The 22771-nt window shown below is 42.4% G+C and overlaps 1 protein-coding gene across 8 annotated transcripts in view; it reads right to left on the bottom strand.

Moving 5' to 3' along the window:
• The window catches only part of MAGI2 (membrane associated guanylate kinase, WW and PDZ domain containing 2), a 1201350-nt gene that overhangs the window by 53433 nt on the left and 1125146 nt on the right, over positions 1–22771 (bottom strand). For all 8 annotated transcript variants that reach the window (XM_075017288.1, XM_075017279.1, XM_075017302.1 and 5 more), the window contains 2 exons: positions 6454–6639; positions 3400–3556 (listed from right to left, as the gene is read on the bottom strand). In XM_075017288.1, the coding sequence (XP_074873389.1) occupies positions 3400–3556; positions 6454–6639 (343 nt within the window). The remainder of the gene's footprint in view (positions 1–3399; positions 3557–6453; positions 6640–22771) is intronic.

Consider the following 22771-nt stretch of genomic DNA (forward strand, 5'->3'; position numbering starts at 1 on the left):
CGTGGGTGCATACACCTGAATGACTGAGATGTTGAATGGTTTTGCTTTGAATCTCACTACCATCATTCATTCACTCACCAGTTTGTATCCTAATAATGCTCCTCTATTTCTTTTGATAAGAAGGAATCTGAGTCCTGCCTCATGCTTCGTTTCATTCCCTGGCCAAATGACTTTGCAACCGCACATCTCTCCTGTTGCCGTCCAATGAATCTCCGCCAGTCCAAGTACAGTAGTGCCTCAATTTACACACAGGTTCCATTCCCACGCACCCTCACATCACTGGAATTTTGAGTAAGTTGTGGGGTGGCTTCTTCCCTGGCAGAATGCATGTTCTGCAGCTGGGGAAGCAGCAGGAGCACCTGGAGCTCCTTTTGAAAGGTAAGTCCTGGGGTTTGGGGGTCAGCTGGGGAGGGTTAAGCCTGGCGGTGGGTTGGGGCCATGGGTGGAGGGCAGGGGGTTTAAACCTGGGGTGGCTTAGGGCTGTGGGGGGGAGTGGGGGGGGACCTGAGCTAGAGCCATGTTTGTGGGGAGGTTGAACCAGGGTGGGGGGGTTGAGCTGGAGCAATATGCGGGGGGTGGTGAGATGAAGCCACGCTTGGGTCATGAGCTGGGCCAATGGGGGGTTTGAACTAGAGTGGGGGATGGGCTGGACCAAAGCTGCAATTGGGGGTGGTGAGCCAGAGTCACTCATAGGGGAGTGGGGTGTTGAGCCAGAGCCGCAGGGGGGTTGAGCTAGAGCCATGTGTAGTGGTGGTGAGCCGGAGCCGTGTTCAGGAGGTCAGCCAAACCGCAGGGGGATTTGAATGGGAGTTGTGCTGGAGCTGCACATGAGGAGTGGTGAGCTGGAGCTGGAGCCAGAGGTGGGCACAGGGGTGGGGGGTGAGCCGGAGCTGTGTGTGGGCTGGGAGCGGGGCTGAGGGGTTGAACCGGGGCTGCACATGGGTTCAGGAGTGTTGAGCCAGGGCCAGGGGTAGCGAGATTTCTAGTTGTGCTTAACTTGCATTCTTGCAGGTTAAGTGCAACTCAAACTTGTGCATTTCGAGGGTTTACTGTATATCGTGTCGGTATCTCTCCATATGCTTCCGAGGCAGCTCTAATTTTCCAGTCACCCACAGTGTTTGGACATTCCATGTTCCAATTGATAGCATTTGTGTTAGTTGTAATTTTCTTTTGGTAGCCAACTTATCAGCCCAACCCCGATAGCTCGATTGGTGCCACGGACCTTGTTTATCTGGGTGATGTCTGAGACAGCATCTTTTATCATTTAGTCATACTGGCACCAGATTTCATTTGTAACGTTGGTTCACTGTCAGTGCATCGTCACTCATCTGACCTACTCCCCTCCTCCATCTACGCTTGGGACTGGCATGGAACCCCTAGAGGCTTCATGGTACAGTTACAAAATTGTAAGAACTATTGGCTATGTCTACACTAGCCCCAAACTTTGAAATGGCCATTTCGAAGTTTACTAATAAAGCGCTGAAATATATATTCAGCACTTCATTTGCATGCGGGTGGCTGCGGCACTTCGAAATTGATGCGGCTTGCTGCCGCACGGCTCATTCAGACAGGGCTCCTTTTTGAAAGGACCCCACCTACTTTGAAGTCCCCTTATTCCCATCTGCTCATGGGAACAAGGGGACTTTGAAGTAGCTGGGGTCCTTTCGAAAAGGAGCCCTGTCTGAACGAGCCGCGTGGCGGTGACCCGCGTCAATTTCGAAGTGCCGTGGCTGCCTGCATGCTAATGAGGCGCTGAATATGTATTTCAGCGCTTCATCAGTAAACTTTGAAATGGCCATTTGCATGGCCATTTCAAAGTTTGGGGTTAGCGTAGACTTGGCCATTGTCTTATTTCACAACCTAAATATATTGCAGATCCATTCTGCTCTTATGGTCACAAAATTCTAGCTTATAATTGGAGAGGCACATCTCCTAGAACTGGAAGGGACCTCAAGAGGTCATCTAAGCCGTGTCTACACGTGCACGCTACTTCGAAGTAGCGGCACTAACTTTGAAATAGCGCCCGTCACGGCTACACGCGTCGGGCGCTATTTCGAAGTTAACTTCGACGTTAGGCGGCGAGACGTCGAAGTCGCTATCCTCATCAGGAGATGGGGATAGCGCCCTACTTCGATGTTCAACGTCGAAGTAGGGACCGTGTAGTTATTGTGCGTCCCGCAACTTCGAAATAGCGGGGTCCGCCATGGCGGCCATCAGCTGAGGGGTTGAGAGACGCTCTCTCTCCAGCCCCTGCGGGGCTCTATGGTCACCATGTGCAGCAGACCTTAGCCCAGGGCTTCTGGCTGCTGCTGCTGCAGCTGGGGATCCATGCTGCAGGCACAGGGTCTGCAACCAGTTGTCGGCTCTGTGGATCTTGTGTTGTTTAGTGCAACTGTGTCTGGGAGGGGCCCTTTAAGGGAGCGGCTTGCTGTTGAGTCCGCCCTGTGACCCTGTCTGCAGCTGTGCCTGGCACCCTTATTTCGATGTGTGCTACTTTGGCGTGTAGACGTTCCCTCGCAGCGCCTATTTCGATGTTGGGCTGCGCAATGTCGAAGTTGAACATCGACGTTGCCAGCCCTGGAGGACGTGTAGACGTTATTCATCGAAATAGCCTATTTCGATGTTGCTACATCGAAATAAGCTACTTCGATGTAGGCGTCACGTGTAGATGTAGCCCTAGTCCAGTCCCCTGCCCTCTTGGCAGGACCAAGCACCATCCCTGACATCTATTAACCTTAATCAGCATCCTTGAGGATTGACCTCACAATCCTGGATTTAGCAGGCCAATACTGAAACCACTGAGCTATCCCTTCCCCCATCAGCTGCCTCACTGAGTTCATTTCATTCACAAACCTCATATACACACAAAATCATACATGTATGGAGAGCTAAACTAGAGAAACCAGCTGGGAAAAAATCAGTCCGTATACACACGATCTGTTGTTTGAACTGAAAAATACTGGGTTTACAACAGTGCTTTTAATGCAGCAGACAAAAAAGGACATTTCACGAAGAGCATACCAGATGTTTTGTAAATGCCAGGAACCTAAAAATTAAGCTTATTAGCAAAGACGTTATTAGCAAGTGATATTAAAATATGCTTTAGTCCTCTGGCAAAAGATACTATACCTGCAAATATTTCTGGGAACTTGAAGATCTAATACAGCACTCTCCATTGTGGGAGAGTTTTGATGGATCCTTGTGTAGACCGATGTCTCTCATACATGTAGGTGGACAACACTTTTCAGTTTGATCTAACACACATAATTTATGTTTTATAAAAGTTACCCCTCAAATATTGGCAAAAACTAACATGATCAATCTCCTTAGAAACAGAGAGCGACTCAGGCAGGTAATATTGGACATATGGGAAATGGAATCTGGAGCAGCTTCTCTTACCTGTTTTCATGTCCTTGTAACTGGAGAGGTTGTGGAGGTGGTGGCTGTGCTACAGGACTCTGCTGTGCTACTGGACTCTGCTGAGCCACTGGGCTGTGCTGCTGGGCCATGGGGCTCTGCTTCTCTGAGCTTGGTGCGGAAGCTGGACTGTTCAGCTCTGCATAAAAGGGAAGCTGGAGATTAAAGAGCTATCACAGTGTGGCATTTCATAAAGGGCAAAGGCAGACTAGAAAATTTCTGTAACACTTTACCTCTGAGTATTTATGTTTTGCTGCTTTTATTATCTTGGATCATAATTAGATTTTAAGACATCTGAACCTACTGGACTTCATTTGATCACCTCTGACAGCTGCAATTTTGGTCTCTTTTGCAACAGTGGCTGACGCATAAGTTATTTAAAACTCAGCTGAGCTGGGCAAAGAGTTTCTGTGTTTCTGTGTTTCATAGTTTCATTTAAAACTAGTTGCGGGATGACAAACTGTTGCTGCTGAGTTTTACTTTTGCATTTAACGGGAGAAGGCACAGTTCCATTACATGACCAGTCAGGCTAGGTAATGGACAGTGTAATCAATCTTTATAAATACACATTAACCAACTATCATAATCATTTGTATCACAATGGCAGACAAAACCTCCTAGGAGCTCCAGTGTGAGGGACGAAGTAAGACTCTGATCTACGCTCATATCTGGTACAGATTATTTCCTCCAACCCTTAGCTGGGATGTATACTTATGTGTGTGGAGAAAGACAGAGAGTGCCTGGGCTCTACTCACAAGCTAAAGATGGGATATAGCAGTTTTGCAGAACCCACTTATTCTGAGATGCTACTGCACCCAATGGTGACATCTACACAAGAGAGTTTTGCCAAAAACTGGGATTTTGTCAACAAAAGTCACAGAGTGTCTACACACAAAATGCATTTTGTTGGCAGTCTGCTGACAAAACTCAGCACTTCTGCCAACAGCGTTCTGCCCCAGATGTGGTGGAAGATGGCAGCACCACCAATGATAGTGCCTGCAGCAGCTGATCATTGAACCAGGGTGAGCCTGGGGGCTGTTCTGGTGTGCCTGTGGTCAGGAAAGGACTGGATCTCTCACCGATGGCTAGGGAGACCTGCAACAGCTTTGCTTTCCCTCAAGGAAGCAGGCAAGCCTCAACATAGACAGAGAATGTGGGTCTGGGCAGCCCTTTAAAGGGCAAGCCTGGCTGGAGGTCCCATAAGGGCTTGCTTGCCATGTGATCCTGTCTGGTGGACTTTTGGGGCCTGTTCTATTGACAAAGAGCCCAACATGTGTGGCTGCTTTCTGTCACCAGAGGGGATTGAAAGATTCATCCAGTTTTATGTGTCGACATGATCTGTCAATAGAGGTTTTGTCAGACAATCTCTTCCAACAGACATTTCTGTTGACAGATGCTTCTAGTGTAGACATAGTCTTGTAGAACAACATGATGTTCAGTGTGAGTTAAACTTATAGTACCAACAGAGCCGAAGGTCATCTATATCGCACACAGATCAGCAAGTAGTCGTATTGGTTTCTGTATTTGACATTCTTATCCACACACATATTCTGCTACTGGGACTTAAATTCACAGTTTCATTAATGCAGTGGAATTCATATACAGGGCATCCTTGTTATAAGTTCAGGTTACATTCCTAAATAATGCAACTTCTATGACTTATAAAGGGGAATTAATATCCATAAGGAATAATGTAATTAGCTTGAGATACATTCCCAACACATACAGTTCACACATGTGGTGCATAACCCACAAAAACAATAAATAGACATAGAATAGAAATAAATAGAATAAACACATAAATAATACCAAAAAAAATGCAAAAAGATAAGCCAGTTCCCTGCCGGCTCCCCGCCAGCTCCCCGCCAGCTCTCTGAAGCTCCCTGCCAGCTCCCCACAGTTCCTCGCCAGCTTCTTGCCTGTTCCTGCTGGCTCCCCACAGTCCCCTGCCAGCTACCCACCAGCTTCCTACCCGCTGTCCTTGCCAGCTCCCCACCTGTTCCTGCAGCTCCCTGATGGCTCCCTGTCAGCTCTCGGCAGCAACCTGCCTGTCTTCATTGCTCCCCCCAGCTACCTGCCAGCTCCCCCCGCTGACTCCTCCCAGCTACCTACAGCTCCCTACCTGTCCCCATGACTTCAGGGCTCACTTCCAGGTCCCCTGCACTACAGCGCCTGCCACCCAGCCACCTCAAAGCTCCACTATGTTCCTGGCTTTTCATCCCTTGGCCTTTAGACGACTTAAGTGCAGATCAGTGCAACTTATAATGAATTTGCTTCCCTGAATTAATTAGTGACCTATATGCAAAACAACTTATAGAGAAGCAACTTATAACAAAGACCCCTTTGTACTAACACTACAGTTCTTTGAACTTAAATTGTACAATGCTTGCATTAAAGAAACTCCACTGATTGTTTTGTAGGCTGATGCTCAGAATAATGAGGTTGTTATCTTGATAAACTGAGCCCTTTGGAGCTTGGTTTCCCCTTCCTTGCACAGTGCAAAACAGTATCCTTGTGCAGAACAGTATCAAATCAAATTTCACCCATCTCTCTAGCGGTGGCATTTTACTTCCATTTTTGCAGTCATTCACTACAGGTATAAATGAATAAACAAGATGACAATTTGCGAATCACTTATTTCCCACTGGCTAAGGACTTGATTTCATTCTCTTACACTTGTGAAAATAAGGAATAACTCACTTGAAATCAGTGGAATGCAATAATACAAAAAGGAGCGAGTTAAAATCTTTAGAGAGTATTTTACATCCAGGTGTCAGAAGGCAGTTCTTCCACAGGTCTGTAGCACACACATATTGCAGTGCTCTCTCCCACTGCCATCAAGTTTCCTTAGGTTCTTTCAAACATAGATCCACATTTAAATTGTTTTTAATAATTCAGATAATATTCTAACTAGTGTTATGGTTGCACATGTAACCATTATATATTGCACATGCAAGCTTTGAAACAAAAACTCTTTTTTACTAATTGGAGGTTATTTATAATTTTCTTCCGGGAGTTTAAGGCTCAATTACTTACCCTCCTGAGGAATAATGCGAAGTGTTACACTAAGACCTGCGTCTTTAATGAGCTTCACTATATCTGCATGAGGCATGTTAATAATAGACTGGCCATTCACAGCTAAGATCCGGTCTCCAACTTTTAGTTTCGTACAGCGATCAGCAGGACTTCCATCGATTATTCTCCCTATTTTATGGGGTACGCCTAGACAGGGAAAAAAAATATAGTTAACAAATGTTACAGTAGGTGGTGGTATCCACAAACAAACAGAGGACCACATTGTCAAGAACTTCACAGATAAGTTAAACAAATAAATAGCTGCAGGAAGCCAGTAGTTGCTATTTATATTGCTATTGTGTCCATAGGCCTCAGTGAGATTTCAGTACCCCTTTGTTCCCAGTCCTATACAAACATGAAGTACAAAGACAGTTTTTCCTCAGAGTGCTTTGCAGATGATAAGATGCTACAAGAGGGCGAAATAAACTTAGGAGGGGAGTGGCAGGAGAAAGCAAATATAACAGGTTTAAATTTTGAAATCAACAGTAACCTCAGTTGGCCGTATACCTCAATGTGCAGAATTTCTTTTATTTTTTTAAGATTCTATTATAAAAGTACAAGCTAGACATTGATTCCTTTATATTCTAAACATATTTTTATTTGGAAAATATTTCAAATAGACACATTCCACATTATGTTCTTGCCCCTCCCCAAATATGCTCAAAGAAAAACACCACTCATACCAAGGATTTACTGACGTTTGAATAGTCATATATCAGGTGAATGCTCAGTTACATCACGCCCAATGTAGGACACTTATGTGGAAGACACTAAGGCTCTGTCTAGGCTCCATTGGGAGCCCGACGTCTGCCACTCCGGGAACCTTTTGCCGACATCCCAGTCATCCTCATTCCATGATGAAGAAGGGATGTGTCGGCAGACACCCATACCTAAGTGTTAGCATCTTAGCTCAGGAGTCGTAGGCCTCACCACCTTGCTCCCTCTACCACAGCATGGCTGTTAGAAAACTCAAGTTTTCAAGCCCATCTACATGATGTGTGGGCCCTTTAAGCTTTCTGTTCCCATCCTCTTGCTGCTTGACCTCTTTTGGCTTTATGAAGAGTGGATGTGACTTCCAGAGCTGTTGAAGGGGCCAGCCAAGATTTAGGATATGGAAATGCTTATCCATGCACAAAGCGCAACAGCAATGAAACCCACTCTCATTGTTCCCGGATTCACATTTTGTAGAGGAATAATTTGTTGGCCCTAGAAATCAGGTGCATGGTGCAGTTCAAAACTCATCCATCCTTTCCCCCTTGCAAAAGGACTCCTTGACCAGGTTGTAATCTGTAATTTTCCCTTTTTCTTTGTTCCAGAGATGTACCCAAAACTGTCGGGTAAGGCACTGTTCAGTAGGGTTGTGTTGTTCATATGCTAAAGGCGGGTAACTATTGATAACCAGCACCTCTGTGTCTCCGGGCGGCTGGATTTCTATCAAAATCTGGGTGGGTAAGGAACCATCTGTTTCTTACACCTGTAACACAGAGGCACTGAGACCACTTACAAGGGAGCATGAAGTCTTTCTATAGTCTTAGCTGCATAGCAGATGGCTTTTTAACTCATGCAGTAGAGATGGCTTTAGCCCCTAAAGTTGCAGGCTCAATCCCGTATGCCAACAGCCTGGGTCCATGCCTCTCAGTTACACACTATACTTATATGATGCTCACTACCAACTGTCTGAGTACCTCACATCTATACTAGAGCGTTTTGTCAACAAAACCCAGGCAGCATCCACACTAAAAATGCATTTTGTTGACATACTGTCGACTGAACTTGGCACTTTTGTTGACAGCCTTCTGCCTCTCCCCCATGAGGCAGAACACCTTTCTCGATGAAGTTGTTGACAAAAAAGCCATGTGGCTGATCGGGGGGTGTGTGTGTGTGGGGGCCTCTGTCAACAGATAGGGGCTTCTGAGTCAAAGGGCAGCCCCATCTGCTGTGCTTCCGGTTGGCCATTCTATCAAGAGTGAGGCTGGGCTGTCTCTGTCAACAGAGTGAACCACTTTCGTGTGTGGCCGCAGTCTGTTGACAGAAATTTTGTCGGTACCTTCTGTTGACAGATCACTATAGTGTAGACATAGCCATTTGCTTTAAAGGTTTACCTTTACACTACCCCTGTTATTTAGGGAAGTACTGTTGGTCTCATTCTACACATGGGAAACTGCGGCAAAAAGGCTAAATGACTTGCCCAGGTTCATATAGGAAGTCTGTGCTAGAGGACCAGCTTGAACCAATAACTTCCCAAGTATGTGGCCTAACCACTAGGCCATCCTTCCTCTGACCAAAGAGTAAGGAAGCCTGTAGTTTCAGAGGAGAATTAAGTGATGTATTATTAACAATTAAGTTTTAGGATTAAATGGGCTGAAAAATACTTGGATTAATTTTCCAGAACACAAATTTTAAAACTTTAGTTTAAAGACAAAATTGCCACTTTTGAAGTCACCCTTCTTCTTGAAAAAAATTAGGAAGAACGGTGCTTTCAAAAGTGGGGCTTCCTTTTGAAGGAACCCCATCTACACAACCATTTTGCATTTCAAAAGCAGCTTTTCCAGAATGGTGAGTGGCTGCCATCATGCAAATGAGGTGCTGAATATGCAAATAAGTATCTCATCTGCATTTTTGATTCGCTGCATTTGCATGCCACTTTCCAAAGGGAAGGGCCAGTGTAGATGTAGCCTATACACTCAGAATACAGTGTCCACAAAACAAAGTTAAAATTCCCTTTTCTTTTCTAAAGGTTCACTGAGATGATTGTACAAACTCACCTTGCACATCTTTTATGCAATCACAATTCAGAAACCCTCAAGGCAACTTTTGTTTCTGTTATTGAGGAAAATGGTATTTGTGTCATTTGAGCCCTTTTTGAAATGCAGCAGATCATGAATTTTTTTAATTGACGACACATACTCTGAACCATAATCTGCCGTCAGACTGCATGCTTCTTTGACATTATGCTTCAGTCAACAATACGAATTTAACTATAGCTTTAGCAAAACTGACACAATTAGGGTACTTGCAGAATGTTCTCTTGCTTGGGAAATAACTACTCAAAGGGTGGCACTCTGTCTGAAACTTTTCTTTAAATTAAAAGCTAATAAATTATGAGTAATCACATTTTATATGAAAATATAGAGTTTATTCTGCCATCATTGCAGTTGCATAAATTCCACATGCTCACACCAATGGAAGGTTAGCTTCCCAAAGGGATAAAATCGCAACTTTAGAGTGAAATAATTTATGTTTATAAGCAACATTTTGCATCAAATCACTTCCTAAACTATACACCACTTCTACAGTAATTTAACCGTTGACTGATATGTGGTCACCTTTGATCTGGAATGCTATGTTGGTATCAAATTACAAGAGCAGTGGTACACAACAGTTTAACTCAGAATGCAAAGCAGCCCCCACTTCAAAAATCTGGGGAGTTTAAGTAGGAAGAAAGGACTCCGATTATTCAGGCTGGAATCTGGCTAGAATGCCCCAGCTAAAATTCCTGTGCTTTGTCATTGCTACGCTAGAGCTGATACAGTATTGTCAATAGCACAGGGTCTCATAGTGCTACACAGGGTCACTGTTTTGGTAGTGATACAGAGAAAAGAGAGCCCCTAGGGCTCTGTCTAGGCTAATGTTGCTATTTTGGGATACAAAAGTATCCCTAAATGGCAACAATGTATCCTGAAATAACAACACTGGAGCTACATGCCACGCTTGAAAAGGCAGGGGTATTTCTAGCACAGTATTCCACTTCTGCTACCCCTTGGCATGAGATGGGTAGTGGAAACCTTGAAATAGTCCCTTATTTCAAACCTCAGTGCTGAGGAAGGCACCAAGTTCAAAACAGAGTAGCTTGAAATAATTTGCGTTGTGCAAACTGTATAAATTATTTTGAGCTATGGCTACAGTCTAGACACAGTCTAATTGAATAACTAACAGAAATCTACTTATATACTCCATATCCTGGAGCTGCTTATCTGATGAGACCATAGCTGGAGATAGCAAAACTACTGGACATCAGAAATATGACTACTTCAGTTGTATTGGGAGAGAGGCTGAGGCGAGTTTGTATTTTGCTTAAGGGCTTGCTACTTTGGGATTCTTTGCAAAACTTTTACCCTTTCATACTATGTGTTAAATGGGAAAAAACGACTTTCAGAAACTGCTAAAATCAGTGTCCTGCCTAACAGGATAGAAAATAGCAATGAGAAGTCTGTTCTGATGATATAATGTTTTTATCTTCATGCTTCTTGTCTTCAATATGTTGTACCTGATATTCAGCTGGAGGGGTTTTGGTGGGAGAATTAAGCTCTTGTTAAACTGCTATTTTTTTTTCTTAATTTGCTTCTTGACTGTCATGTTTGTTCAAACAAACCAATTGGGAAATCTCTGGCTTAAAAATGTACGAAACATTTCAGTAGGGGATAAATGTTTCCACTTGTCTTTGAAGTTATTTACAAGTTGGTTCACCCCTTTGCATAAATAATTCAGTGTAAGTGATTCTCCAAGTATTTTTTCTTTTGAACAGCAGTAATTCTGTAGTGTGAGACACTCTGCAGAAAGAAGCCTATCCTCTTATCTCTCATTGCTGGTGTAATTGGATTGTCATTTATATTTTGCAGGTGTCCAATCAAATACGCAGCAGTCACAGGCGAATCTTGTGACACATGGTTGTAAGAGTGCCACTTCACTTCCTTCCTTTTGACTGTGTAAAGAATGACAAAAGATCCTATGTAACTTTGTTTTGAGGGTAGGTAACATTCCTTGTGTTATAAGAGCACACAGTGTATTTGGTGAAAATTCATGATGAAATGTATTGTTTATATAGGTAGGAGTATGGTTAATAGGAATATCTGAAACTAATGTAACAATAATATATGAAACGTGCTCTCTCTCTCCATTCGGCTGTACTTTTCCCCTCATTAATCTGAAGTCCTCTCAAAATGACACAGTTGTTTTGAAGTGATAATCTTGTTTAAATTTCTCAGGTCTTAGTCACAGAGAGATAGCCACGTTAGTCTATGTCTTCACACAGCAAAAAAAGCAGTCCAGTAACACTTCAAAGACTAACAAAATAATTTATTAGGTGATGAGCTTTCATGGGACAGAGCCACTTCTTTAGATGTGGAAAATTCAGATCTGAAGAAGTGGGTCTGACCCAGGAAAGCTCATTATCTAATACATTATTTTGTTAGTCTTTAAAGTGCTAGAGTACTGCTTTTTTGTTTTCTCAGGTCTTGTTACTTTGTGTATTTATTTTTCAGACCATGCTGTTCCATTGCCTTCACAGAGTGGTGCTGAGCATCAGCTGTGCAAAATGCTGATTTTTTTGGCTTTGATTCAGTGATGCATTTCTGCATGTGCTTAACTGAGTGTGAGTAGTGCCATAGACTTCATTGGGGGCAATACATGGTTGAAACTGTGTTAGACTTATTGTGGCTAGACGGCTAATCAGTACCTTGCATGAACTAGACCTTAGGTATTATTCTTCCTAACTAAATGTCCCCCCCCATAACACAAACAGTCCCGTGGCACTTTCAAGACTAACGGATGTATTAGGTCATGAGCGTTTGTGGGTAAAACCCACTTCTTCAGATGTTGTTAGGTCCTGTGATGGTGTTGCTTGTATAGATATGTGGATGGAGGTGGCAGGAGGGTTTGTTGCAGGGATAGGTTCCTGGGTTAGGTTTTCTATGGTATGGTGTGTGGCTGCTGGTGAGCAATTTCTTGAGATTGGGCAGCCATCTGTAGGAGAGGACTGGCGCATCACCCAAGGACTGTGAGAGTGAGGGACTGTGTTCCAGGATAGGTTGTAGATTGTTAATTATGCACTGGAGCGGTTTAATCTGGGGCTATACGTGATCGCATTTGGCATTCTGTTATATTCCTTGTTGGACCTATCACGAAGTAGGTGACTTATGGGTACTTGTCTAACTCTGTCAATCTGTTTCTTTACTTCCCCAGGTGGGTATTTTAGTTTTAAGAACGCTTGATAAATATCTAGCAGGTTTTTGTCTCTTGCAGGTTTTTGTCTCTGTCCTCACCCAAAACTGCTTCTGATCTGGGGACAATTTATACCTTCAATTCAGTGGCACTGCCATGGGCACCTGAATGGCCCCACAATATGCCAACATTTTTATGACTGACCTAGAACAATGTTTCCTCAGCTCCTCTCCCATAGTACCCTATCAGCCACACTATCAGGGTCTCATACACCTGCTCATCCACTAATGTAGAGATATACCATCATGTGCCAGCAATGGCCTAATACACATTGGATAAAATTGACAGTCTCTGCACTAACGGATATATGGGCATAAGTCTGACATCAGGAACTGGAATACACATAAACCTAAAGGGGAACCCTTCAACCTCCCTGGACATTCAATAATGGATTCAAAAGTAACCATTCTTCCACATAGTAGTAGTTTAAGAAAGTTGTGGTAACATAGGAAAATTATGTAACCAATCTGGCAAACAATTAAACGAAGAAGAACCAGCTGGTACTTTAGCTGTGATACTGTGCCAGCAACAAGGTTCCTATAAAACAAATCACATTTTAAAAATAAAGTCACATACTGTAATTAAGTGAACCATTACAAAATAGAACTAGTTCAATGAACAAGACAAACTATAATTAGCAACTGCACGCCCAGAGCAACCCACAATTTTCAATGTATTTATATTATAATGTTCTATTCAGTGACCGTGATACTGAGTCTGTCGTAAAGGGTTCTGAGTAAATACTAAATATCTAATACGTTTGTGACCAGTAAAATACTAATAGCTTTTGCAGCTTTGCATAATTACTGAGAGAATTCAACATCCTGGGCACAAAATCCACATATGTGCCCTTTATGGTGCAGGCGGGTGCTAGTGAAAAAAAATAATTGTTAACTTCTCCATTAAAAATATTATCCACCCAGAGACGGAAGCTGGATCTCCAGATCCCCAGGTAGATTGGGGAGCTTGCACTGGAGCATAGCAAACTTACAGAAGTGGATGGTGGCAAATGTGCTCATAAACATCTGATGTTTCTGCTGTTCCTTTCGTCAAAATGAGTGCCTGCTTGAAACCTTGGCACAGGGGAGCACACAGTGGGCCTCTCCTTCCCCTTTGCGCCCCTGACTTCCACCTCCAAATAGGGAGAAAGGAAGGAACCACTGCAGGAAAGCTGCCCTGCTGTGCTGTTTAGGCATTCAGTTACCTTGGCTAGACATGGGACTGGGCTTCCTTCTTGAGACAATGCTCCTCCTCTTCTCCACCACTATTGCCTCCTGCTGCCCCTCCAGCTTTTCTCTCTGCCCAGTGCAGTGTGGGTCTGAGAACTAGCAAGCTGCGGCTATTCTCAGCAAGATTTTGTGGTGCTGGAGTCACAGCACAAGCCAGAACTGTCCTTCAATTGCCCCCTGTGGACTCTGCTGGAACACTCTAGGTGCTTTAACGCAGTCCTGCAGAGACCACGTGGGACAGATAGAATGCAACATGAAGCCAGTGGGTTTAGTGAACTATTCAAAAGCATCTCAAACTCATCCAAATTTTTCATTGCTTGCCTACTATCAGCACCCACTGTGAAGTCAGTGCATGAAGAAGAATGCCCCAGTGGCCAACCTATTTGCTATGTTTGTTGGACCTGACTGATGGTGAGTGACACACATAAATTTATATGTCTCTGTGTGTATATGCATGTTTTATCTTGCAAAAGTAGTAGATTTAAAACTGAATTAGTAATTTCATAATTACAGTAAAATCAGAGGATTATGAAAAAATAGAAAGGGTGGCATCTCTGCAATGTTTGCAGAACTTGTGAATTTGGCCAAAGAAGTCACTGAAGGGATGTCTGATGCATTTGTCGTGGAAGCAGAGATTGGTCCAGGATCACTGCTACACAAGTGCTTGATATCTGCACTGGCACTTTGTGATGATTAGCACCAAACAAATTTAAGGAAAATCTAGACAGGTTTTGAATTCTGAAGTTAGGAGTCATAGGATCATAGAACACTAGGACTGGAAGGGACCTCGAGAGGCCATCGAGTCCAGCTCCCTGCCCCAATGGCAGGACCAAGTAGTGTCTAAACCATCCCTGATAGACATCTATCTAACCTGTTCTTAAATATCTCCAGTGATGGAGATTCCACAAACTCCTTAGGCAATTTATTCCACTGTTTGACTACCCTGACAGTTAGGAACTTTTTCAAAAGGCTAAGATACATTTTTAACATAACACTGATTAAAAAGTGTGCAAGGTCTGATGCAGTTAACTGATTCATTTATAGCCATCTGTGAACCGTTTAATTTTTAAAAATAGTAACATTTCTGTGTTTGAAAGACAAAACTAATATGTTTCTGTACCTTGGTCACAAAAATTCTTCTTTTTTTTTTTTGCCATGATCCATATGTTTGCTTTATCTTGGTGCACAAATACAAGGCTAGAATAAACACTAAATGCTAACTAAAATGCTGCCTTTTCCTCTCTCTTTCCATCCCTTGCTTTCTTTATAAAAAAAAAAAGATTTTTCCTGACTCAGATTTACAAAACCCATACCCAGCTCCAAGTAATTTCTCAGCATGCCTGCTAGAAACCACTGAGCATTACAAGCAGGTGTTACCAACAATTTTATACATGCAATGTTCTCTCATTTCCTCTGTATTTTTCTTCCTAAGAGTTGAAATAGCATTGTATAAAAAAGTCACTAGGCTATTTTCTCACATTTTTTCATGTACAATGGGTAAACATCAGAAGTGATCATATGAAGGGGAAAAAAATCAAATCTCTGCTGTAGCTATTAAATCCGCTGGCAGAGAACTTCTTGCCATATTTTCTTAATTTAAATAGAAACAGAAAATAGACCAAATAAATGAGCCCTCCTGAGTCAGCTGTCCTTTCAAATCTGTTATACATTTGATCATATGAATATTTATTGGGTCCTCAATTCTCTATACGTGCATGATTCTTCATTCAGCTAACAGGCCCCAGCCTATTTGGTTTTAATTGGGAAAATATAATAAATGCAGAAATCTAATTTTATTTTTACTGCATTAGCTTAAATTCAGTAATATTCCCATCAGGCTTATTGAATCTGTGAACAGAAGACCTTGACTTCTAACTGAACTTTGGGGCTCAGCGTTTTGGACCAACCTAGCGCCTGTTCAGGGGGCAGAGGTTTTGAGTTTGCCTACTGTTAATAAATACTTACTAGCAGTGTTTTCTCACATCTATAAACATACAGACTATGTCTACACTAGCCAAAAACTTCGAAATGGCCATGCAAACGGCCATTTTGAAGTTTACTAATGAAGCGCTGAAATACATATTCAGTGCCTCATTAGCATGCGGGCGGCCGCAGCACTTCGAAATTGACGCGGCTTGCCACCGCGCGCCTCATCCAGACAGGGCTCCTTTTCTAAAGGACCCCGGCTACTTCGAAGTCCCCTTATTCCTATGAGCAGATGGGAATAAAGGGACTTTGAAGTAGGTGGGGTCCTTTCGAATAGGAGCCATGTCTGGATGAGCTGCGCAGCGGCGAGCCGCGTAAATTTTGAAGTGCCGTGGCCCCCTGCATGCTAATGAGGCGCTGAATATCTATTTCAGCGCTTCATTAGTAAACTTCGAAATGGCCATTTGCATGGCCATTTCGAAGTTTTTGGCTAGTGTAGACACAGCCATACAGGCTAATCACTTCATTTTAGCGGTACAAGCATTTGCGTTTCATTGTTCGGTTATCAGGCTTCTGCATAAAAGTGTCGAGGATGCAGGCCAGTGTAGACAAGGGACAATGACATGCACATTTAGGGTACACCTGCACTTTAAACACTGGGCATAACTCTCAGATCTAGAGACCAAGGGTGCATGCCTACAGTCTTAGGACAGGCACATATGTGGAGTAACTAATCCCCTCCATCACTTGTGCTGCTGTGGGTATACTGTATTTTTTACTTAGCTAGCTTGCTCAGAGCTAACTTATGTATGTAAGCTTCCTTGAGTTAGGTGTCACTCCACCAGCTCCAAGTGTAGACCTTCCCTTCGAAAGTCCCCAAGACAGTGGCTCTCTCTCACTTTTTTTATGGTATTTTATACTGGAAATGGAATTATTCATCTTTCACCAGTAAGTATTTGATATTTGTTCTGTTGTTTTGCTTTTAGGGTTAGGTTTTTGTACTTGTGTTTCTTCTCCAGCAAGGCACAATAGTAGGGTTAAAAAACACACTGAGGCATATTCACAAGTGGCCTTGTCACCCCTTTGTATTTTTAATATTACAAAGGGGCTATAATTGAGCTGCAAATGCCCAGAAGAGAATTTCCCCAAGTATTGTAACTGTAGATGGGCCCACAGGAGGGAATATCAGGGAACACACCTCTTACCTCTCCTACTTAAAGTTTCTCCCCACAATGAACACTTCCAATTGTGAAACTGATACATGCTGAATTTACTCAGTCAGCCACTCTTTTTTTGTGTGTGTGGGGGTGTGTCTTGGGCACTCCTGCCATTTTGGGTACATATATATTAGAGCTTCAAGTTCTTCCAAGAATAGGGCAAACATACCTCCCTGTCCCAAATACAGGACAGGGAGATATGGGGGGAAGGGCGGCTCCTCTCAGCTTCACCAAGCCCCAAGAAGCCAAGAAAGGGGTTGCAGCTGCCAGCCCACCCCAGGAGCCCTGCAGAAGCGGCAGCCTCCAGTGTTCCCTGGGAGCCTGGAGAAGCAGCAGCCACTGGCCTTTGCCAGGAGCCCAGGGAAGAGGACACTCCGGGACCCCCAGAGAAGTGGCAGCCACCAGCGCTCCCTGAGCCCCAGGGAAGCAGCAAGGATGTGACAGCTGCCCAAGCTCCCCTGCTTCCCTGAGGCTCAAGGAAGTGACTTCCACCAGCAGCTGTGCAGGACGAGGTCAGTTGGGGGAGGGCTCAAATATGGGACAATTTTTCCCTTTAAAAAAAATAATAAGTAGGGACGCCTTTTTGGCTTTCCAAATACGGGACCGTCCTGCCAAATACGGGATGGATGTTCACCCTATCCTAGAATGGAACTTCTCCATTGTCAGTTATGCACCTAACACACTGATTTCTTTAGAAAGAATGCTCAATAAATTATGGATGGAGAGTAAGTGTTAACTGACTATTTCCTAGGACACTGGATAAGTGGTGATGCCTGAGTGTATGTTTTGGTGTCAGATAGATGTCTGGTGAGAATCAGCATAATTATAAAATGTAAATAATGATTCAGAATAGAAATTAGCTAAGCATTTTTTAAAGAAAATAATACATAATAAAGGAACCACTTTGGTTTTGTGAACATCTGGAATTGTTTCCTTATTCCAGTATAGTGTCAAAGGACTTGGTGAAACATGACAACACATCACTATGTACTATTGACTTTTAGATTTATGAGACTTCTTAAAACAGACCCCAAATAAGAGAGAGAGATGGAGACCTCTGGTTTCTCACAAATGCAGTCTTAGCTGACATCTATAAAATCCAAGATACGTTTCTGAAGAACCACGGAAAGCAGCATTACATTAAAAAAAAAAAACAACTTCAAAAGTTTCTTTGAACTCTTTGGGGTTTTTAGATAAAGTACAGCTGACTGAAGAACTTATGTGTGTGAGATCTGAGACTATTCTTTGTGCCCTCACTTCACCTGTACTTCTTAACTGGTAACTTGGTGCCTCAGGAAACAAACCTAGGAAAAAGATTCACTTCTGTGCTTTTAAGAAAGTGAAAAATCTGTAATGTAAATTGTCCCTCCTATCCCTGTCTGGATGTGTCTGAAAACAGCAATAAAATAAACACCTACAATGTGACTTGTGATTTATAAGCAAAGAATCCAATTTTCCATTTTGATTTTTACCAATTTTAGTTCATTTTTTTGGGCTGATTGTTTGCCTTTTAATCTGCAATACCAGATTTCTCTACAGAGTTTGACGCTAAAGAGGGTTGCTCAAGGCAAATGACAAACACATTTGAAAAAAAGAAACAATCTGAAAAGCTTAAGTGAGACAAAAGAGGTTGTGAACGTGACGGAAAACGCTTTACTGTTGCTCTCAGGTTTCAATGGCTCACCAGTTCATTCAATATCTTTGGAGCACAGAGCATGCAGAATACTTCCCACACTGCTGTCTTTAAAATATGTGGGCCCAGTCCTGTGAACATACAGATGACTAGTCCATTTGGAATGTGTGAGGCTGCTCACGTGTGTGAGTTTGCAGGCTCTCTCAAGAAAACATTACCGTGTTTTTGGTGAACTCCTGGGGAGTCAATGTGAGTTCTTCTACAGACTTCAGTTGAGCCAGGATTCCACCCTCTGTTTTTATCAGTATTTCTTTTTTGGAAGTTGTTCATAATAAAATTAGAATCAGTGTTTGTTAGTTGGTGGCTTTCACTCTAAAATGAAAATAAGAAACCATATTTATGGTCTCCAAACACTCAACTGACAGGGAAAATGACACAAAATCTTTTGAAAAACTTCTTTTACTGTAGTTCACAGATTTTTGATTAATTACATTGGCTACCTTCCTAAGAATAACAAAAATTATACCCTTTTTTGCCATATACACTAGATTTTACAACTGAATAGAACTGATCAAAGATTTCCACTTCCACTTTTTTATGGAAAATGATTTTCAATTAATGGACATTTTCACCTGAAAATTAAGATTTTGTGAAAACTGAGGAGTTTTTAATCAAAAACTTTTTTTTCAGTTTTAAAAATATGTCCAGTTTTCAGATGTAGAAAACTGAAAAATAGTAAGTTTTTGGGTTTTCAGGTTCTTGACCAAAATCACAAAAAATGTCAACAAAAAGACATTTTGTTTAATTTTCATCTAAATTTTCTTGGGTTGAGGGAAGTACTTCCCAGACAGCTCCACATTTAGGCTATGTATGGTAATCAGGGTGATGGGAAATTACTAATGAAGTGTTGCAATGAATATGCAGCACTTCATTAGGCAAATTCTCCCCTGCGGCAACTTCGAAGTGTCAAACTTCAAAGTGCTGGCATTCCTTGTAGTTGCGGGCACTTCAAAGTGCCCACACTACTTCAAAGTGCCTTTACTCCCCAGAATTTTGAGGAGTAAAGACACTGCGAAGTTTGAGACTTCGAAGTTGCTGCGGGGAAGAATTTGCCTAATGAAGTGCTGCATTTTCATTGAAGCACTTCATCAGTAATCTCCCATCACCCTGATTACCATGCCCCCTTCGAAGCTGGGGGCAAGTGTATACATAGCCATAATTAACTTCATTTTGGATTTTGCAGACTCGAGAATTAGTTTGCACTTGGATCTTTTTTTCACCAAATAATGCTTTCAGACTTCAGAAACTTCTAATTAAAGGGAAAATTCTGTCCACAGAGATAATTGTTAAGTACGTCTCTTGAAGGAGCAGGGCACGTGTGTGGTTCTGCAATTCTCAAATGGATAGAGAGAAGATCATGAGGTGCTATGCAGGCAATGCACACTCCCTGCATAATGCTGAGCTAAATGCTACTGAGGGTGGGATCTTTGCATAGCAGTGGGAAGGTGAAAGGAAGGTCAGGTACGAGCAGAGTGACTGGTGGAGGCACAGAACTGTTTCTAAGACCAGAATAAGCTCTATTGACCTTTACTTGCCCTGTGTATACCTGCCTAGTGCCCAGCCTGGCCCTTTGAGCTCAGCAATGGGTAACAGCTTTGCTTGTGGATGTTTATATCAAACATGTTTATTTATTTATACATTTTCATTGATCTGAATTTAAAGACTTTGGCTGTGTCTACACTAGATAGTTTTGTTGATAGAAGGGGGCCTTCTGTCAACATAACTCAGGGACCATCTACACTCATAAAGCCTACTGTTGACAGCCTCTTGACAGAACTCTGCATTTGTCCTGACAGAGTTATCCCTCAAAAATGTGGGCTATGTCTACACTTTCAACAGAAGTTACTGTACTCTGTCAACAGAGAACTAAGCCTTAAATTTTTGAGAGATAACTCTGTCGAGGCAAAAGCAGAGTTCTGTCAATACTCTGTTGACAGAAGGCCCCTTCTGTCGACAGAACTGTCCACAGTAGACATAGCCTTAGGCTACATCTATACTTCCATTCCTCTTTTGAAAGAGGCATGCAAATTAGGGAAACTGAAAATGCAAATGAGGTGCAGATTTACATATCCGGTGCTTCATTTGCATATTCTTCTTTCGAAAGAATTCTTCCTTTTTATGGGAAGAAGGGTTCTTTCAAAGATGGTGTTTACTTTAGAAAGAGCCGCATCTACACTGCTTTTCTTCTTTCGAAAGAAGCTCATTAAAATATGCAAATGAGGCACCAGATATGTAAATCTGCACCTCATTTGCATTTTGATTCCCCTCATTTGCATGCCTTTTTCAAAAGAGGAATGCGAGTGTAGATGCAGCCTTAGTGTATTACTCTGCTTTGCCCCAGTATAATCTCTTTCACTCTGCCCTTTACACCCTGCCTCCAGTCCAGCTTTGTCCCCATCTGAGAACAGAGATTTAGTGAAAGATAATCCTGTATTAAATTAAAGAACATCACAAGCAATGAAATGCCAACAACAAGAGAGAGGAAAAACTTCTATGATTTTCAGTGCATAGAAGAAATATGACAGGAGCGTTAGGTGTTTTAGGAAGTAGCAACTTGTTGAAGAATATACTCGGGTCTAAAGATTGCTTGCAATCTATTTAATAACAATTTTGTTCCTGAATGAAGGCTATATCCTGCCCTCACTATGTGCAGAGATCAAGGGTAGGGAATAGTTCTTAGCACATAGGATTAATTTCCACCATACAAAGATACGTCTGGCAAACAAACAGCACCAAAGATAATTTTTATAAAGGTTTTCATGAGAAAATGCATCTCAGATGAAATAAAACCATAGGCCTTGTTCTGGGGTGCACTGGTCCCTTCATGCCACCTTGGCCGTGTCTACACTAGCCCAAAACTTCGAAATGGCCATGCAAATGGCCATTTCGAAGTTTACTAATGAAGCGCTGAAATGCATATTCAGCGCTTCATTAGCATGTGGGCGGCCGCGGCACTTCAAAATTGACGTGGCTCGCCGCCGCGCAGCTCATCCAGATGGGGCTCCTTTTTGAAAGGACCCTGCCTACTTCAAAGTACCCTTATTCCTATGAGCAGATGGGAATAAGGGGACTTTGAAGTAGCCGTGGTCCTTTCGAAAAGGAGCCCTGTTTGGACGAGCTGCGCGGCAGTGAGCCACATCAATTTCGAAGTGCCGCGGCCGCCCACATGCTAACGAAGTGCTGAATATGCATTTCAGCACTTCATTAGTAAACTTCGAAATGGCCATTTGCATGACCATTTCAAAGTTTTGGGCTAGTGTAGACATAGCCCTTGCGAGGCAAATGAATTGTAAAGTGGACCTAATTGGGAATATAGCAATACTATAGTGGGAATCCTTCCTTAAGCTCTCATCATATGTGATGAGCCTGGAGAAAAGGGATTTTTGTGGAGCAGCTCTAGCTGTTCCTAGTGCTGGAATTGTCTTTTAGGGCCATAGGCAGCTAGGTATAAACTACAAAAGCCTTCACATGCCTCTAACTTGAGCGGGTTTCAGAATTCACAAATGGCTAAGGTGCCACGCAGCCATGTTTCCTTCATTGTCCTTGAGTTCTGTGCCAAATACTGATCAATTAGACCTGAGAATTAGGGAACTTGAATAATAATTATCATAATAAATAATTAATATATGTTGCATTATTACAGATTATACAATCTATTTGACCAATATAAAATGGAATGACAATTAAAATGCACACTTCTTTTGACTGAGGAGTTATTCCTCCAAGATCTACAGTAACTTGTTTGTTGTAGAATAGAATTTTAACTGGGAATTAAGACTGAGAAGAATGTTATTATTGTGTAATTAATTGTCTTCTTGGATAATACAAAGGGCAAATGTTACAATTCCACATTGTCGAACCTTAGAATCCAATCTGTCAGAGTGAAGAAAAAAATTAAGAGAAAGCAAGTGCCAGAAAACCATAATTAAACGTAGAAAATATTCAGAGTCTCTGTCACCCTGAAGATTATGCCCAATGAGACTATTCCTTGGATTGTCCTTTTTGTAGGCACGGACTCTTCCAATTGACCATAAAACACACCACTTTATTTGAAGGAACAAAACTAGAGGCAAAGACTATGTGACACTAGAGCTTGTTCCCTTCCAGACCTATTTCACTGAAGGGTTTTAATTCTATCTTGGTTGACTTAAAATGAATATATTAACATTTTTACAGCATACATTTAAATAGCGACCTAAGTCCTGCTTTGTGTA

The sequence above is a fragment of the Carettochelys insculpta genome, chromosome 1 (genome assembly GCF_033958435.1).
Source record: "Carettochelys insculpta isolate YL-2023 chromosome 1, ASM3395843v1, whole genome shotgun sequence".
Taxonomy (NCBI): domain Eukaryota; kingdom Metazoa; phylum Chordata; order Testudines; family Carettochelyidae; genus Carettochelys; species Carettochelys insculpta.